This window comes from Rhipicephalus sanguineus, chromosome 5, assembly GCF_013339695.2.
Source record: "Rhipicephalus sanguineus isolate Rsan-2018 chromosome 5, BIME_Rsan_1.4, whole genome shotgun sequence".
NCBI classification, from domain to species: domain Eukaryota; kingdom Metazoa; phylum Arthropoda; class Arachnida; order Ixodida; family Ixodidae; genus Rhipicephalus; species Rhipicephalus sanguineus.
Genome location: NC_051180.1, coordinates 73879976 through 73899173, shown reverse-complemented (window position 1 = coordinate 73899173; position 19198 = coordinate 73879976). Strand labels below are relative to the sequence as shown.

The 19198-nt window shown below is 43.9% G+C and overlaps 1 protein-coding gene across 4 annotated transcripts in view; it reads left to right on the top strand.

Moving 5' to 3' along the window:
- LOC119393781 (homeobox protein PKNOX2) overlaps window positions 1–13128 on the top strand; it is a 36866-nt gene extending 23738 nt beyond the window's left edge. For all 4 annotated transcript variants that reach the window (XM_037660938.2, XM_049416360.1, XM_037660936.2 and 1 more), the window contains 5 exons: window positions 1024–1138; window positions 3162–3295; window positions 5620–5696; window positions 6487–6698; window positions 7769–13128. In XM_037660938.2, the coding sequence (XP_037516866.1) occupies window positions 1024–1138; window positions 3162–3295; window positions 5620–5696; window positions 6487–6698; window positions 7769–7896 (666 nt within the window). In that variant the 3' untranslated portion in view covers window positions 7897–13128. The remainder of the gene's footprint in view (window positions 1–1023; window positions 1139–3161; window positions 3296–5619; window positions 5697–6486; window positions 6699–7768) is intronic.
- Window positions 13129–19198: the final 6070 nt, after the last annotated feature.

Below are 19198 nucleotides of genomic sequence, written 5' to 3'. Positions count from 1 at the left end.
GAGCAGTTGGTGAGTGCGAAACCGCAGAGAGCAAAGCAAGAAAGAAAAATGTGGTGTGCACGCGACTTTGTAATTTGCTTTGTGCTCGCTGACAGGGGAGAAATCGTCCCTACGCTATTCGACCCGGCCGATACGAGGCATCTCTCCATTCTGGTCTTTTAGCGGTCTGGCTATGTGCTCCTGCTCTGCTCTTCCCAGCCATGCCGAAAAGAAAGAGACTCAGCAGTGTGTTGATGTGACAGTGGAAACTTGACTCACTATGCTACAGGATAAGAGGAGAGACCGTGTTCTGAGAACCGTGCGGAGAAAAGGACAATTCAACGTCTATGTTCAACCGTTGGCGCCTTTGTGCCATCATACACAATAACATTTCTTGCTTTCCTGTCGTAGAAACAGATCGCGCACGTCTTTGTTTTGAAATTATTTGCATTTATTGTGCCTATATTTACAACGTTGGAGGCCTAAGAAAATGTTTTGCCCCCCTATTTCTGGTGCCTGAAACGCGCTTTTTTCATGCCGAAAAATCCGGCCTCTAGCGATGACACTGTATCTGACTCTTCTGACTGCCAGCGCGGTCTCGGTTTCGTTGATACCTGCAGGGAATATTAGGACTCAATTTATCGGACAGAAGATGCACATTGGATTTGATTTTTTTAAAGTTCAGAATAAAGATTCGCTCACACCTCCTTTGATTAAATGCTTAGCTGCCATTTTAAAAAATAATTTAGTCTACCTTTCTTGCAAGGTCGTGCCGTGGTCTTATTCAGACGGTCTGTACCCATTTTTTGGGCAAGGCTGAGTGTCACTGCCTATATTCTTAGTTTTCCGATTATACGACAGTTTTACGTGGTCCCCTCATAGTTGTATAATCGGGGTTCCACTGTATATTGCGGGCAGCAGCAAAGCATCTGTTTGCATATCTGCATAACCTTTAATATTCTGATGCTGCCTAACAAATTATCTGTTTGTGTCTGTGCAGCATCTCTTTTGAACTCTGTGCCTCATAGCCCATCTTTATTTCAGATCCAAACAAGTGCAACTCTGCCTGTGATAGCGTCAATCCATGGTGGGACACCATTGTCTCAGATTGGTGCAAACCTCTCCTCCTCTAACCAAGACCATCGAGTCTCTAACCTCGGTTAGTTTCGAAGATCCCAACCTGCATCTAGGGGGAGAAAAAATGTTTCTGTGCATACATTCAACTTGCCAAGTTTTCAGCCTAGTGACCTGTGTTAAAAAATAAACTATTGAAGAAAGAGTGTTTTGCTCATACTTTTTTTATTGGAACTCCTTGCAGTACTTTTTACTCATAGCTAAATGGTTGTTGTTATGGTCCAGTTGTGTGTGAGGTTGCAACTGTACGCTTTCCATATTCATGTTACCAGTTAATGTGGAATTTGTGAATGAAAAGATGCATTGGGATTGCTTTGTAGTAGCATTACTGAACGAGTAGCAGTGAAAGATATAGCTATATTTGCATCTACCCAAGAACCTCAGTGTTCTCATTTTTTATGGTTAACATTCTGCACAATAGCTGCCTACATTTTTTCTTCCTGGCTTTTGTGTGCGTCATTGCTTTTATTACTTTGCTGGTATATGTAAACCGTTGGTGCATGTCGTGAGATCTTTCCAATGAATGTTGCTTGCATGCCAGTGATTGTCATGAACATTGCTTTGACTGGGCTGTTGTCAGTTTGTTTTGGCAAAGTATCATTCTACAGTGATGTTTATAAGCTGTGTTTTCTGTTGCTTTTCCTAAACAATGCGAAATCGCGGGCCGTGTGCTTGATCAGTCACTTTTAGGGCTATCGTAACCCAGGGCACTTTATAGCTATTGCGAGCTAAGCTGGTCACCACTTTTCAGCACAGCCTTAGTGTTGAATAGTTTTGTGCTTTGACAGGACACTTATCTGGGGTCCTGCACTATATGCTGTGTTGGGCAAAACTGAAGGTACTTCCAAAAGTTAACCAAGGAAATTGCCATTGGTGTGTGTTGCATACTTGATGTGTGTGTGTGTTGCATACTTGAAGCACAGATAAATATAGCATAATAAAGATGGGACAAATGGCAATTTTCAACATCTGTGACTAATGTTGCTAAGAGACTAATGTTACTTGAATTGTGGGCCACAAATTGGGCAAGCTGGTGAAAATTCATGGTTGGGGCTAGCGCAAAGGACAATGACAGACGTCAGCACTTTGTTGTCGTATTTGTTGTTGTCCTGTGCATTGCCCCCCACCATGAACGTTGAATACTAAGGGCAGCAAATTTAGTCGTTTTTGAACGTCATGCAAACGCTTTCATGCGCTTAACAATTGTGCGAGCTGGCTGCATATTCTTAGTTGGGACAAGAAAATCGTGCTGGAAGAGACAGATGATTTGTTTCAAGTTCATCAGCTGTGCCCTCATCAGTGCAGATTGTTCAAGAAGTCTTTGAAGAATGACTTGAAGTTCTGAATTTACTGCTATATTATTCAGGGAGACAGCATAGTGGACTTGCTATTGAAAATATTTTAATATTTATTCAACCCAGTCTCTCGCTTTTTTTCATCCTATCTAAAAGAACTTGGGAAACCACAGTCAAGTTGAAGTTGTCAGTTGTTAGCTTGTAGCAGTGCCTAAGGCCGCTGATTGAAGTGCCAGAGTTTTGAATACAGTAAGGGAATAGTTTATAGTGCGCAGAATATTGATACTGCATAAAGTGTCGCTCAGTAGAATAGTTTCAAAGAGTGCTTCAAATAGCTTCAAAAAACTAGAAGTGTTTACAATAATATGCAATTTTTAATGGGGGAGCACAATTCCCCTGGCTTGATTGATTATTGCCATGTGGTAGACTAGTACACTACACATCCTTGTTTAGCACTGAAAAGCTTAAAAATCATTAGGTTTCTTTTATTTGGTGAAAAATTAATGCAAAAGGTTGTAGCCTTTGCTTTAGTGCAGAAGGTGCTTCGGATCTCGTTTGCAAAGTAAAATCGTCTCTTAAACGTACCCAAGAGCACTCTTAGTTCTCGGAACATTTCCATATGAGGCCATGCCATTAGCTTTTTACTCCAAACCTTCGATTATGCCATGAGAATGTTATGGTTGTGCGTGGTGATGGTGATAACACGTGGCCAGAAATGTGGAACCACTATGTTCACCTAAGACTTTTGTGCAGGTCCAAGGGCTCTCTCATTAAGCGGCGATGACGAAGACGAGGACATCTTGGGCTCCAAGAAGAAACAGAAGCGTGGAGTTCTGCCGAAGCAGGCGACAAGCATCATGCGCTCCTGGCTGTTCCAGCACATTGTGGTTAGTTTTGTGGGTCTTGCTTCCTTAGCCCCCATCAGCTCGTTTTCACTCTGTTTTCTCCGCACAATTTTATCTTGGCAACCAATCCTCCTCTTCTTTTTTCTTTTTTTTTCGGGGTTCAAACATCACACCGCTCATTTATTTAAGTTCAGTTTTCTAAGTTTGACGTATGGTACAAAGGGTTCTTTCACTTGTTCTAATATTCCTCCCAATAACCCCGCTGTTCTCGCAGCTTGGGTTGTCTTTTCTGTTCTTCTGTCTTCGGCTCTCTGTAGCCATTTCATCACGTCTTATACAGTCAACTGCCGATTTTTCGGACGCCCGATTTTCCGGACATGCTCGAAAATTCGGACGCTTTCGCGGCACCGTCACCAGCCCCATAGACTTCAATGTATTAGAACGTCCGAAATTTCGGACGCTGAAGCTATTCCGCGTCCGATTTTTCGGACTTTCTGCCCAAATTGCTGGTCCGAAAGACATTATTTGAAGCCCCCACCTCTGCCGCGTCTATTATCTCGTAGGTTCGAATCGGCGCTTTCGCGAGTCGGTCTGTTTGAGACAGTAGCAGAGTCTGAAAGTCAGCTTTGCCGCAGTGCCGAAGCGTTATGGGGTGAAGCAGACCAGAAATTCAAAGGGGCCGCTATCGCGGCGCCGTGCGGTGATGTTACGGATAAGCAGCGGAAATGCACGGAGGCGTGATGGCGGCAGCTGGCAAACGCGCCAGTACGGCTTAATCGCTGACAACCCTTACGACAAGCATCTTCAGTTAACTGCTCGGTAGTGCACGTGGCCTAGCGCAGTTGCATGCGTACTGCACGCATTCAATAGGCGAGAACCCAAATGCGCCGCGCCGCCATTCCTGCTGCGTCTTTGTGCGAGACCGCTAAGTGCGCCGCATAGACGCGTTGCCTTCGCGGACGAAACCAGCTCGCCATTGCCGCGCCCGTGTGCGGTCAGGAACTAAGTGCGCATAGAACCCTTTCATGATAAATGCGTGCGTACGATACAGCAACAGTAAAGTGACGGCGTCAGCTTAGTTGGCGATGTGCTGCACACAACTAGAAACGATCGGCTTGACACGGCAGCAAATGCTGCGTATCGGCGGCGATTCGGCGATGTGTGTGCGCTTGTGCGCACACGCATCGGAGAAAGCCGGACGAGTCGTTTGCTCTTCCACCACAGTCTTTGTGTTGCGCGTCATCGTTTACAAACGGTTCATGCGAGATAGCCGTAATCTGTTCCGCGCTTTACTGTTATCAGTGGCGCTCATCACGAGATGCAAAAGTGGCGGTTGGCACGTACGTAGTTAAGCGGGGTTCGCGGCAGGTACCAAATGTATTTGCGAGAGCCTGGGCGCGCACCAAATTGCCTGATAATTGCACTGGGAGGCATTAAAGCTATTTCGGACGTGGCTGGGGTGATTTGACCACTTCAGCTAAATAAAAAAGCATGAATTCGATTTTCCGGACTGCCCGATTTTTCGGACGATTTGGCGGTCCCTTGGGAGTCCGAAAAATCGGCAGTTGACTGTATAATGTCGCTTCGATTGGGGCGAACTGCAAGAGTGTCCATTTACTTATGTTTGGGTGTATGTTAAAAATCCCAGTTGGTCAAAATTTATCTGGTGTTCGCATACTGCGGCTTGCCTCATAATTTATTGGCAGTTTTGGTGTGTAAACACCCCCCACACCCACTTTTGGTTTAATAAGCCTCATTCGAGGCGAGCTGAAAAATACTGTAGTGCTCAGAAACTTGCGTGAACAATGATGCTAGGATTTTCTTTCAGTAGTGTTGCAAGAAACTCCAAGCTTAAAAGAGATGCAATCTACAGTTATTTATCATAGTACCCACAGTGCCCAAGGGCAGTACAGTGCTTCTGTTTGGTGGGATGCGACAGGGATGGTCCGGTGTGTCTCTTCAATTCCTGCCCCTTAAATCTTTGCCAGGTGTTTGTTTTCCATAGGGTGTTGTGGGATGCATGTGTTATTTACTGGCTGCGGGTCTAGCAGTGGCAGTCCTTTTTCAGTGTGGGCTGCTGCGGAACCTACTCAATTTTGCACAGTAATAGATGATCACTGGATATGAAAAACCAGTCTTTGTACTATTTGCAAAAGCGTTCAGCATATTGAATATGATGCTGGGTAGTTACAGTCTCAGGTGGAGAATGCAGGAATAATTTTTGCCAAAATGTTAAGTGGGGTATTAACCATTATTTTCGAGGAAGTATGTTGTAGTAATACGGGCAGCCTCTCATTTCGCTGATACTTTTGCAGCATGAGTGACACTATTAATTACTTTTTCTCTCCCTGTTCTTATTGGTTTAGCACCCCTATCCCACTGAAGATGAAAAGAGGCAGATAGCAGCTCAGACTAACCTGACCCTTCTTCAAGTCAACAACTGGTGAGTATTTAATAGTATACCTTTTGTTTAGAACGATTGTAAGCATATTTTAAGTGTTTGCGCACTCGTGTCTTCACTAAGCGTAATGTGTATGACAGTTGGCACTACTTTGATGTTTGCTTTTGTTATGTTCTGCGACTGAAACCCTAGGGAGCTTACAATTCTGCTCAAGTGGAATCTCTTGCAAAATTCATTCAAAAAGACAGGGCGTGCAATCACGGACACAAGAAAGAAGTCGGGACACCACAAACGCCTGTCTTTTTAGAATGAATACTTACCAACTAGCTCAGCTCTCTGTTAGTCTTGACCTCATGCTTGTAATAAATTGAAATGGTTGTTTACGGAGCCCTTTCTTGTGGCATCTCAGTTTTGAGTGTTGCATTACATTTGCCTTCTGTGCATTTGTGGTTTGTGCCGTTCTCAAGAAAGTGAGGTAGTAGTATTCAAAATAGTCCAAAGAACAATGCATAAACAAGTCTCTCAGGTACTCAAGATTTCTTGAGTGTCAAGATTTCTTACAGACCACCTTCGTTGTTCTTAGCAGCCATCCAGCAAATCACTGCCAAGTTCGATGAAGCACGTGGCAAAATAAAAGTGAATGGAAGAAAATTACACGGCTGTGGTGCGAATACCTGATTTTTGCACATGAACAGAGTGCCAAAAGACATTTTCCAAGAGAAACAGCGGGCACACCTAATGTCTCGTGTGAAACAGGGAGGCAGCATGCTTTGTCTTTAATATGCCTGCGGTAAAGCTGCTCCTAATGAGTCATCGTACATGTCATGGCCAGGTTCATCAATGCCCGTCGGAGGATTCTGCAACCGATGCTGGATGCCAGCAACCCTGAGAACAGCCAGCAGAAAGCCAAGAAGGCCAAAGTGCAGACGGTACGACCTGTCGAGCGCTTTTGGCCTGACGCCATCGCAGCCCTGCAGCCTCGACCATCAAGTCACAATGGCATGGCCTCAGTGTCTTCTCCGAGTGCCCACGGCAAGCCTTCCAGTGAGTGTTCATAGTTTTAGGTGTGGTGGAAGAAACAATAAAGGCTTATTCACGCTTGCAACTAGCACTGGTCGCGCGACCATTTGCGACTGGCAACCAAAAAATCACTCAGGGCAACTGATGTTCACACCTCCGTGTGACGATTATACTCGTTGCCACACAACATTCACGTCTGCTCACATACGGCTCGCATTGCCTTTGCCCTGTAAAATAAGTTGACTTCCTGTTCCTGCGCATGTAATTGCTTCAGAGGCTTGCGCCTAATGGTGAGTGACTGAGCCAAAGCAGTCGCTTTGCGACTAACTTGGTCGTGTGACTACTGCTAGTCACAGGTGTAAATGAGCCTTTAGACTACAAGAGGTGGTGGGGGGGTGATGTTGACTTTTTGCAAATAAGTAGTGTATGGTTTCCAGGCTTTGCAAGACATTGTTTAATTCATAGTGGCTCCTATTCCACGAAAAAGTGCAATAGTGGAATTTTCAGTTTCGTCGCACATGGGCATCTCCCAGGGGCAGTGCCCTCGCTTGCGATTGGTTCACTACAAGAATACTAACAGAGGCCTTGGCTTCACGGTTCTTGGCATCAGTAGTCATCCTGTGTCACTTGAGGGCCAGTAACATAGGTGTTCTGTGACGTGCTGCGCCTTCGCTGTTCTCACTTTTTTGCCAGGAACATTATCACTAGAGCCTAGGTCTAAAACCAGGGACTGAAGTGGTTGGCGGAAAACAATGTTGAAAGCAAATCACAACGTCAATGCAAACAGCAGTGTTACAGCAACAGTGCAATGTAGTTTGCACTCTAGCCCACAGAATTCACAGTGCCCCATGTAACCGATTATGTGTAGGGATAATGAAGTCATCTCGATCTTGTATGTCGCACTGTGTGTCTCATAATTTCTTGGTGTAAACTTTACCCAAATCAGTGAAAATGGTTGCGAGAAAATAAAATTTTCTTTAGAGTTTCTGTAAATGCTTTTTCCACATTGTAGAGTTTTCGAACACCCACGTGCCCTTTTCTCGGCCTTTCGTCTCTGTATGTGCTCATTGTGTGCTTTTTCTGCACCAAAACAGCCAGTGGTACAAGCCTCTGCTCTGAAGCATCTGATGACAGTGCCTGCGGAGGAGACACCGGCCACTCGGCAGCGGAAGACGAAAGCAGGGACCATGGCACCGGCGGTGGCAGCAGTGGCAAGGCCTAGCATCAAACAGCTCTGCCTTTTAATTAACGAGCCATGGCCAGTGCAAATCAATGGCAACAGCGCTGGTCCCTTAACAACATCTCATCTAGGAACCTGATCTTCTTATAGTTCATCCCCGCTACGTCTTGTATGCATTTGAGTAGTCTGTACTTCTTTTCTTTCCATTTGAGTTCTCGCTGCAGTCCTCTATAGACTAGCTCCCATCATTTTGCATCGGGTGGCATTGCACTACTGATTTCACTCGACGCAAGGAGTGGGCTTCTGTTCAGTCGTGGCGTGGCTCACTTTGTAACGCTTGCCGCTTTTGAGATTGCCTTAGAGGTGCCTCTTGGTGAGTGAACTGCTTCTTCCTCCACGTGAATGAGTGATCCCCAAAGGGAGGGTCAGTTCTCTGCACAGCTTTCTTTTCCCTGTCGGCGTCATTCGGGGGCAAGCTTTAGTTTTGTGCCATATTGTAAAGGCATTTGTAATGTGCTTAGCTGCCAGGTGCTCCCTTATGCAGATCTGCAGTGCAGAACTTGAAAGTCATTTACAGATAAATGTCTGCCATTCTTATACCAGCAGGCATGAATGCTGGTTGACAACATGTCATCATCATAATAAAATAAAAGCAAACATCTGTACAGGCAGACTCCAGCCATGCTGAAAGCGTGTCCAGTGCTGCACAATGGTAATATAGTACTCAGTAAACAGAAATCTCTTTAGTGGAATTGCCGCTTAAATGGAAGAACTGCCTCTGATATGATTGGTTTCGTACTTGAATGCTGCAACCCAGTTCATCTCCCAGTAAATGGAACACCTCTTAAGGGGGACGAGGGTCTTAAAATAGCAAAAAATCGTAAAAATTGTCAACTTTTAGAAATCGCTATTTCAGGTATTTGTAGTCCAAATTATGCTCCGGAAAAATACTATGTTATGGCAAAAAGGCCTTTCTTTTTCTTACATGCTCAAAAAATTAAATTTAAAATGTTTTTAAATCTTGAAACGCAATTTTCTCAGCTTTGTTATTTTTGTGAAGTGAATCTGCCTTACGGAAGTTTTGAGGAGGTTTCTATGAACATGTTTAAACAAACTTGGTATCATTTTTTTCAGCAGCACCTGAACTACAGGCTAAAGCTTTTCTTTTTTTCTGAACGTTGATGCAATTGTAATTATTTGATAAGTACCAGCTAATTACTGGAAGCTAACTTTTACCTTCCAAGTTTGAAAATTATTTCTGATCGAAGAAACAGCTGTTTTGACATCTAATTTGCTTTAGCCTGTGAGGTGGACCTTTTAGAAGAACCATGTAGTCCTGAAAAGTAACTTTTTGTATTCTAAGTTACCATAACAAACCGTAAGGAATTACCTAATTACAATGAGGAAATTTGTCATAACTTCCTTTCTAAATGAAATATTTGAAATATGTTTGCAGATTTGAAATCTCCATTCAATTATACACATGCACGCCAGTTTTCATTAAGATAGGACAATAAATAAAAAAAGTTTTTTCGAGACCCTCATCCCCCCTTAAACAGAACATATTTTCTTGGTCTTTTCAGGTTGTGTCTACTGTAGTCTAGTTTTCCATGCTTTTACTTAGTTAAAATAATGTAATGCACAAACAGCCAGCCACTTTGCTGAACATTAAGGCTAATAGCTGGAGTGGAAGAACATTAAAACAGGCATTGTTGCACCTTATATAGTAATGGGAATGCAATTGCAGACTTATTCTTTGAACCTGAATGGATGCCATGAGACTGTCTCAAAACCACTTCTTGTCAGTCAGTGGCAGACAATGTGCACACATAACCAGCAGCTTGTTCTCTTTGCGTGATGGGGATGACAGCCCGCATGGTTTCTGTTATATATATATTCTGGTCAGCACTGATGCATAAAATTTCTCTAGATGCTTTTTGGTGTCACTTCAATCACAGTTGTGCCACTGCACACAAAAGAGCATGCGGAAACATAAGTTGCCTTAATTAAGGAGACAAATGCTGCCAGTTTTATCAGCTATTGAGACACTGATATTGATAATGCATGGCATCGCGGTGCTTGCCTGTCGTTGTTTCCCTGGAATTGTGGCAGAATCGTGATCAGGCGTTGCTGAAAATCATGGCCATTCAAGTTACAAACTGCATAACACAGCGAACCAGCTTCTCTGGTTACTTTCAACAACCCAAATTTCCTTGGATCCCGTTTTTTTATATGTTTCGTTAACTTGAAAACCCACTTAATTAGAAGGTTTTTGCTGATCCAGTGACTTCGAATTCATGAGGTCTTTGCTTGTACTTTTATTTTTACACAACAAATATTTACTAGTCATGAATTGCACTAAACAGTTTAACTGTTTCATTTGTCTCACTTAGGCAGACGATTCCAGGCAGGCGTACAAAAGGTTTGATCTGAGTTACTCGTTTAATGTGTTTTTTATGATAGCAGGCATTTGGCTTTTTGCAGCTTTTGCGGTACTATATATTGGCTTCTAAATCTTCCATAGCTAAAAATATTTTGTGCTTCTTGTGACATGACAAAATGCAGTCATTCATTCTCCTTAAGCATTGCTCAACATAGGCACACATGCAAAAAAAAGGGCATTTTGTTCATTGCAGCCTCATGTACTCATATGAAATTGGAACATAGCAAATAAAAGGCCTCTGCTGAGTCTTTTCTTTTTAGTGTGGCCATCCCGACAAACGCAGTCTTTTTGTGTGTATGTAAAAAATGTTTTCCATTGAAACTATGGCTTGAAGAGTCTTCCTTTAGAAGTGCATTCTTTCAAATTCATTACAACGTGATCTTGATGTCAATCATTTCTCAAAGTGTGCAACAGCCGAGTGGTGGAGGTTTCGCAGATGTCGTTCTTGAGGCTCAACTTTGGCCTATTAGCGTGGGGAAGTATGCGCAAGCACCCCCCTGTTGCTAATAAATCGCCACAGTTTAAGCATAGTGCCTGAAATATGTAGCAGCTGAGCTATGATGCCTATCAACACACCGAGCGTTGCATAGAACATTGATACTTTTTACTTCACTTCCTTTGTTTCTTTGTCGCCATAACCCTTGTACGTGAAGCTTCTTGGCGCTGCTCATATCGTTAAAAATGTGAGATTTTGTGAGACATGGCAGTTATGTCAGTGGGTGGCGTTCTGTTGGCGTTATTATGCATGCCATGTCTTCCATTCATGACCCCCCCCCCCCACCCCCCGCCTCCTGCCCCATTTTTATTGTGCATAGATTGTGTAATATATACAACATCTTCGGCATTTCGCTCTGGCAGCACCGACAGGGACTTTGGTGTACAACACTGCACTACCATATTTCTGCTGTGTGTAACGTTTCCATTTTGTACAGTCACCGTTCTTTTGGCACCCTCACAATGTGTTTTGTGTTGGGAGCATGTTTAAACCAAGGGTTCCACGATGAACCTGATAATAATTGCTCAAGGCTTCCCGGTTGAAGTGTTCTTTTCAAGCGCACATGTGTTTTAAGTATCTGCACAGTTTTGGTTTTGATTGTAGTTATATATCTACATGTCATGGTGGTGTCCTTTTTAATAGTGGAGCTTTGTTAAGTTTTTTCTTTTGATGGTGTGTCACTTGTGTCAGTCATTTAGAAGTCACGTTAGACCTTTCTTTGTTGCATTCTCTCTTTTTTTTGTGTGTGTGCAGATAAGAAGCAGGCTGCACAGTGCTCAACAATGTGCAAGTGGATTTTGTATCATGACAGTGCACAATGTGATCTGTGTCTTTCCACACTGTGTGATGTTTTTTAATTTATGTTTTTTATGTGTGTGTTTTGTTTTTTTGCTGATGTCTTGAGGCAGTAGGGAAACATTTGTTTTCAATCCAGTACGCATTTTTTTCACAGTTGTTACTGTTTCGTTATTTGTCCCTTTAGTGCCAGGAGCATCAAACTGTGGCAAAAAGGGAGAGATGAAGAAAAACAAACTTGATGCCAAGTTGCGCAATACAGAGCAAGCATCCGAAGCAGTTGTACATTGCTGTGTTATTTCGAGTTGTACAAAGCACGCGATAAAAGTGCACGGCAATTTTCCTCGATCAGCCTTTTGGTAATAGCCACAGCGAGACGCAGTTCTGACCGCGTTAGGTGCCAGGATAGCCCCATGCGAAGCTTGGAGATAGCCATCCATGGTTATGTGTCTCCCAGTTGTTATAAGTGCATAGTGATTCCTGTACAGGTTTTATGGTACGAATTTTGTAAATCCCGCTCGAATGCAATACCTAGACATTCAGAAAAAAACCGAGTGTGCAGCAAACCAGGATGGTGTTGCCATTCTCTTATGCAATCTCTTCGTAATCACGTGGCCATGTGCCTCGTGTGCTGCTGTTTCAATCACAAAGAGTTCGAGTTGAAAGACAGTGAGGCTTCTCTGAAATGGAAGCCACTGCAACTAGGCGGGCAGAGAGAGACACAACAGCTCTAATTCCATGAAAGATTGTTCTGGGTTTTGGATGACAAGCGCTTTTGGCCATAGCATTTCATGTTCGATTCCTGGTTTATTGGTTTGCGAACATGTGCTTTGTGAAGCAAACTAGAAGAAAACGACGTGTTCTCTGTTGTGTTCAAAGCTTGTGCACATCTCTGTGGTGGTGTGGCATATTTGTTTTAAAGCATGTGTTGATACACTAGTGTATTTTAGACATTTTATCACGCTGTATGCTGTGAATTTACTCACAGTTAACAAACCTTTCTTGATACAGTGTATGCTCAAGGCAGTAATGGTTATAAACATAGACAAGTGATCGACAAGGTGTGGGGCTGCTGTGTCTCCTGGACCTAATTGCCAAGCTTGCAGTTACTGTTTCTATTCTGTGGCAAGCTGTCGCTTCTTTACTTAGTTGCCAATGTATTTTTGATGTTCTACATTTTGTGACCGAATTATCAGATATTTATCTTTCAACCGTTCATTTATGCCGCATTGGCAAGTTTATACTGGTTACTTCGAGGTAGATGTGTTGTGTGTGCAAATGTTCCATGTTTTTGTTGTTCATAGTAGGCACTCTTATACCTTGCGCTGTTATTGTCAACATTTCTTCAGGGTCTCTTCTAGTGCATCTATTTTCTTTGATGCCATCTCTTCAGTTTTTCTTTTTTCTTTATGCCACATTTTATAAAGGGTCTGCCAAATAGCAAACTATACGATATAGCCTAGCAGTGTCGGGAGATTACCAGCAGCAAGTTGTAGGTTTCTATTTAATATAGATGATAATAAAAGACATTATTAATATACTTGTGGTTCTCTGGAAGTAATGGCCTGTTCATCATTCCCATAGCTTTGCAGCACCTGTGCGGGCATGCCAAAATAAGACACTTTGAGTGAAATGAACTGGATACTGCATAAGTTTAGCTGCAGATGAATGTCGCCTGTGGATTGCCATTTTACACAGAGAACACATCAAGTCATTCGCCTCGTTGCGTGCATAATTTCATGAAGATGGTCAGAAAACGGTACTGAGCTGAAGCTCCTGAGAACATGTGTTGCATGCACGCAGTAGGGAAATCACAATTTCATTTCAAGAACAGCCAAAAATTGTTTGCTCTTACCTCCGCAACAAGCAGGGGCAGGATGGTGTGACAGGTATTGGCTTATTTCAAGAATGGCATGGCAACGGATGATCTCAGAGGCCTCGTGCCATGCGTATGGGTACCGTGGCCGCCCACGGTGTGCTGTCACATACCAGCACTATGCACGCCTCAAAATCATCACCACCCTGACTATGCCCGCTGACTATGACCAATTAACCCGGTCCTGTGCTTGCTCATCAAGGTAATGTTATCAGTGAATTGCAGGTTTCTAAGGTATTCTCCATTAACTCTTATCCCTAGCTGCTCCCAATCCAGGGCTCCGAAAACCACCTCCAAACACATGGTGAATATTTCCAAAACTTAATTAGAGTGCAACCACACGACACATTCACACACCCAGGCATCAACCACGTACAGCGCTCTACGTGGTTGATGTAGTACGTGGTTGATGCCTGGGTGTGTGGGTGTGTGAATGTGTCGTGTGGTTGCGCTCTAAGTTTTGGAAATGATCTACCAACTAGCCCAACAACAAGTTCTTTTAGACATGGTGAATAGCATTGGAGAGATTGTATCTCCCTGCCATGCTCCCTCCTTATTGGAACTGTATTGCTTTCTTTATGGAGGACTATGGTGGCTGCGGAGCCGCTATAAATTTCTTCCAGTATCTTTATGTACGGTTCATCTAGGCCTTGATTCCATGACGCCTGCATGACTGCCGAGATTTCAACCAAATCAAATGCTTTCAGTTAGGGGTGTGCGAATATTCGAAAATTTCGAATATCAAATAGAAAAGCGTTCTATTCGATTCGGTACTCGAATCGAATAGTGCATATTAGAAATACCAAATACTTTTCTAATATTTTTTTAATAATAAGCACAGATGAAAGCAAACTCAAAGGAACGAAACGGTAAAACAGAGTGGGGTAACGTTTCTTGTTTTAATCAGCGAATTACCAAGGTGCATGCAGCCGAAGGCTTTACGGGACTGTCGACGCCACATCGATCAAAGGATGAAGGCGTTTTTGTTTAAAACTCCAGTGTCGTCAAAGTGACACAGTCATCAATCCAATATCTCCATCATGTCATTAAGACATTCATGATGATGTAGACTCATGAGTATTGTTTGATATTTATACATCAGTTTTATTTAAAAGCTGTTGACAAAGTACGAAGCGTCAGCTTGAATACTGTATTCACTGCTGTATTTCTACCCACAGTTAAAAAATATCGCTAAGCCTCTGGTTGCTGCTCTGAACGAGCTTGCTTCAGATTACATAATTGTGGCATTATTCATTGTCAGCAAAAAGTAATCGTAATACTTACTATTTGAAAACTATTTCAATAGTATTCAATTCAGTGTCATTGCTATTCGACTCGTATTTGATTCTACAATTCACAATTCGCACACCCATACTTTCTGTTAATCTATGACGTTGTATTCAGTGCATTTCTCTATTGCCTGATTGAGAGTGTGAATATGGTGAATTGTGTTGTACAGTGGGCTGCCTGTACAAAATCCTGCTTGGTCCTTCGGTTGTTTGAATTCTGATGTGGCCCTAATTCTATTAGCAATTAGGTACCTTTTTTAAATAGCTTGTAGGCAACACGCAGAAAGCTGATTGGCCTGTAATTTCAAGTCATTGACATCCCTTTTCTGATGGAATAAGATGATGTAAGCACTCTTCCAAGAATCTGGTATGCCCAAAGTAAAGAGACGTTTCATATGCAGAGTGGCCAGTTTTTCTACAACAACCTGTTCATCGTCTCGACAGATCTGCTGTTACTTGATCCTCACCGGCTGCTTTGCTTCTTCGCATTCCCCCCAAGGCTTTCTTTACTTCCTTTGTTGTTACTAATGGGATGTCTGATCCATCTGTATTACTTTGTCCTGGTTGGCCCGGCTGCCGTACAGATCTCTGTAGACAACCCCCTCAACTACTTTAACTATCTTAACCATACTGATAGTTACATTGCCTTCCTTGTCTCTTAGTGCACACATGTGGCCTGTGCCCAGTTTTTTCTTCACTACTTTCACCTTCATTCGTTCTTGTTCAATTATCTCCATAGCTTATGTTGGCTACCTTACATCTGTTGATTAACCTTGAAAGCTCCGCAAGTTTTATTCTGTCTATTGGGTTAGAGGCTTTCATGCTCGGACTTTTCCTGGTGAAATCTCCTATTGTCACTACATCGCACCTTTCCGAGCACCAGATCCTGCACTATGCCAGGGTGCGTACACAATATAATTTCTCCCGTTTTTAGTACAAGCCAGGTATTCACGGTCCGTAAATTATTGCGATCTGTGACCTCTACTAAAAGCTCCCCTCTACTATTCCTAGAATCCATTCCATATTCCCCAACTGCCTGCTTTCCAGCCCGTTTCTTGCTTACCTTAGCACTGAAGTCTCCCATCGGTAGTTTCTGTGTTTGTACCTTATTCATTGCCGATTCCACGACTTCATAGAAGCTTTCAACAAAGTGGCCGCATGGCTCGATGTAGGTGCGTAGGCCTTTGCACCTTCAATTTGTACCTCTTAATGAAGTTTACTTACGATACTTGCCACCCTCTACGTTCACAGTGCTAAGGCATCCTAGTACACCCTATCTCAGTGGTGCAGGCACAACGCGGCTCTGACAGTGCCGGCCTTACTTTTGTCCCAGAGTGTCCGCTTAATGTGCGCCGTCCACGTAAATTTGGGAGATGTTTCTGAGGTGCAAACGCACCACACGTTGTCACTGTAACGCTGCATAGAAGCAGAAAATGCGTGCGTGGGGAGTTGAAACTGCACCCGTGATGCGCTCGTCCGCTCGTACACTGCGCTCAGCGGTTGAACTTCCGGTTTCCGTCACGTGGTCAAGGCGAAGGTCACGTGGCCTGGGCGGAAACGTGTACGACGTCATACTGCCGCCAAAATTTGAAAGACAACAGCGTCGGTGGTTGGACGGACGGAAAAAACTTTATTGAGAAAAAAAAAAAAACACCTGCAAGGTTGCCGGGTTTGCGCGCCACAGACCATATTATTATTGTTAGTCGTTACGCAAATAAATGGCAAGCATGTCAAGTTAGTGATGCCATGACCTATCGGTCGTGTTGGGCATACGTACGTTCGTGCCCCTCCGTGCCAATTTTCGTGTATGCCAAGTGAACGAGACGCGAGTTACGCGAGTAATTTTTTACTTTTAGTACCGCGGCCACGTCGACTGACACATTCGGCTTCGCATGAAATGGGTTGAAACAGCAGAGCGCCGGAGGCAGCCTTGTCAAACAAATCGAATGCACGAAATCAAAGATAGGATATGAAGGGTGCAAACGCGTCAGCATGCATGAGCTATAGTTTACGGGCATATATGTGCTACGTTCTCCTGGTTATCTCCAGTTTATTCTCTCCTGCAGCAAGTTTACGTTCGTCATTCCACACGAAAGTAAGCTAAGCGCCTTTTCTCACGATGAAGTGTGCGCAGGATGCGTTCCTCAAACAGCCGCGGAAGTGTGGACCAATGCGGTGACAAACCAGCTGGAAGGATATATACAAAATCCCCGTTTCACAACACACAAACTAACAAACGCGTTCTGTGTGTGATGAGTCGCTGCAGTATTATGTTGCAGTGACGCAGTATTAAATATTGCCCAATCTTCCGCAATTTAGCTAATAGCGGCCAAAATATCACGCGCGTAGAAAGCCCGCCGCGGAGAAAGCCCACCGATGGATGGATGGATGGATGGATGGATGCTATGAGCGTCCCCTTTATAATGGGCCGGTGACATGTCTGCCACCAGGCTCGAAGGAAAAAAAAAAAACTTCCTTGTTTCAAGTTGGCTTAATACCTTATCTACACTGGTTCAATCTATGTTATTATACCAAAAAAATATAAATTCACGGTCCATCTCTCTGCTTCTTAAGGCAGAATGACCTTATTTTTCCCCATTATTAGATGCGAAGTATCTTATGGCGGAGTTCAATCCGGTGGTGGTGGTGGTGGTGGTGGCGGTGTGCGGCGTGACCACCCTTACTGCGCTTGCGCATACCCTCTTCCCTCCTCCTCTCCACTTCCCCTCTCCCCTCCCCCTTTCCACTCTTCCTCTGAAACGCGGGCTAGACACGCCGAAATTCGCTCCTGCGCAACGCCGCGATGAGCACCAGCGCATGCCCGTCCCCTCCCCCTCTCTCTCCTAGGCTGCCCCTCTCGCACGCCTGCCGACTGCGTTCCCCACTCGCCCTGTGAGTATTAACGGCCAGGCTAGAGGGAAGAGAAGACGCGCGTAGCGTTCCTCTTCGCGTTCCACGACGCGAGGTCGGTAGCATGCCCAAAGAACGCCAACGGAACGTGATCGTGCAAGTGCTCCGGCTTCGCATCGCCTCATGGTCCCCTTTAGCGGGAAATGGTGTAATTTTTTATTTTTGTACTTTATCTCTACTTTTCTGCCACCAATACTCTAACCGTCTCTTACTTATTTCTATCGCGGACGTGTTCAGCTTTCCATTGTTGTCCCTAAAACCCAAGGCTTCATGTAGACTCGCACATGTTCCATCGTTTCCATTGTTCCGCAGCATGTACATTGTTCTTCTTCGTTACTGAATCTCGCTTTATAACTACGCGTTCTAAGGCAGCCCGACCTTGCTTCAAAGAGCAAAGCGCTTCCCCTTGAATTATCATAAAACCTTTCCCTCCTTATTTCGTTTTTTCCCTTTCGGTAATTACTCAGAGCCGGCTTCTTTTCCATCGCTGCCATCCAATAAGTCCTCTCCGCCTCTCTGACCTTCCGCTTAATGCTCCTTGTTGCCATATCGCCCGCACTGCTAGCCGTATATTTAATGGTGAGCCTCCTAGTTCTTTTTCTCCACTTCGTGTCAACGCTTTTTCTATACAAATACCTGAAAACCGTCTCTGCCCATCTACTCTTCTTCATTTTCCTCAGCCTCTCTTCGAATATCATTTTGCTCTGAGCTTCCCTTACTTCAAAGCCTGTCCATCCCGTATCACCCTTTACAGCATCATTTGTCGTCTTCCCGTGAGCGTCCAACGCGACGCGGCCCACCGTCCTTTCATTAACATCCATTTCTGATTGTACCTCTGACTTCATGCACACCACTGAGTTCCCAAATGTAAGCCCCGGGACCATCACACCTTTCCACAGCCCTCGAAGCACCTCGTACCTATATCCCCATAAAGTTCTGTGCTTCATAATTGCAGCATTCCTCTTTCCCTTTGCTATATACCGATGCTTTCTCTTGTACCTCCATATATCTGTCCTCCTCATTTACCCATACTCCGAGGTACTTGCACTCGCTTACCCTCGGTATTTTTTGGCCCTGTATTATGACCGCATGGTCTTCATGATCATTGAATACCATCAATCCACATTTTGTTGCACTTAATCCTAGTCCATAGAGCCTCACATTCCCTTCCGCATATATCTGCCAGTCGCTGTATATCATCTTGACTGTCCGCAAATAAGACAATATCATCAGCGTAAAATAGACCTGGAAGCTTCTGCTCAACCATCGTGCCGACCTGTTCGTGTGACAAATTAAATCCAATGTTGCTACCTTCTAGCGCTTTTTCTATCCTCACCATGTACAGCATGAATAACAGCGGGGACAAAGGATATCCCTGTCTCAGCCCCTTGCTAATTTCAACGCTGTCCTTGCTACTTATTCCTTCCCATTCTATACAAACTGTATTTTCTCGGTATATTTCCCTCAAAAGCTGTATACAGTCGTCCCCTATGCCCACTTCTTTCAATATATCCCACAAAATTTTCTGATTAACG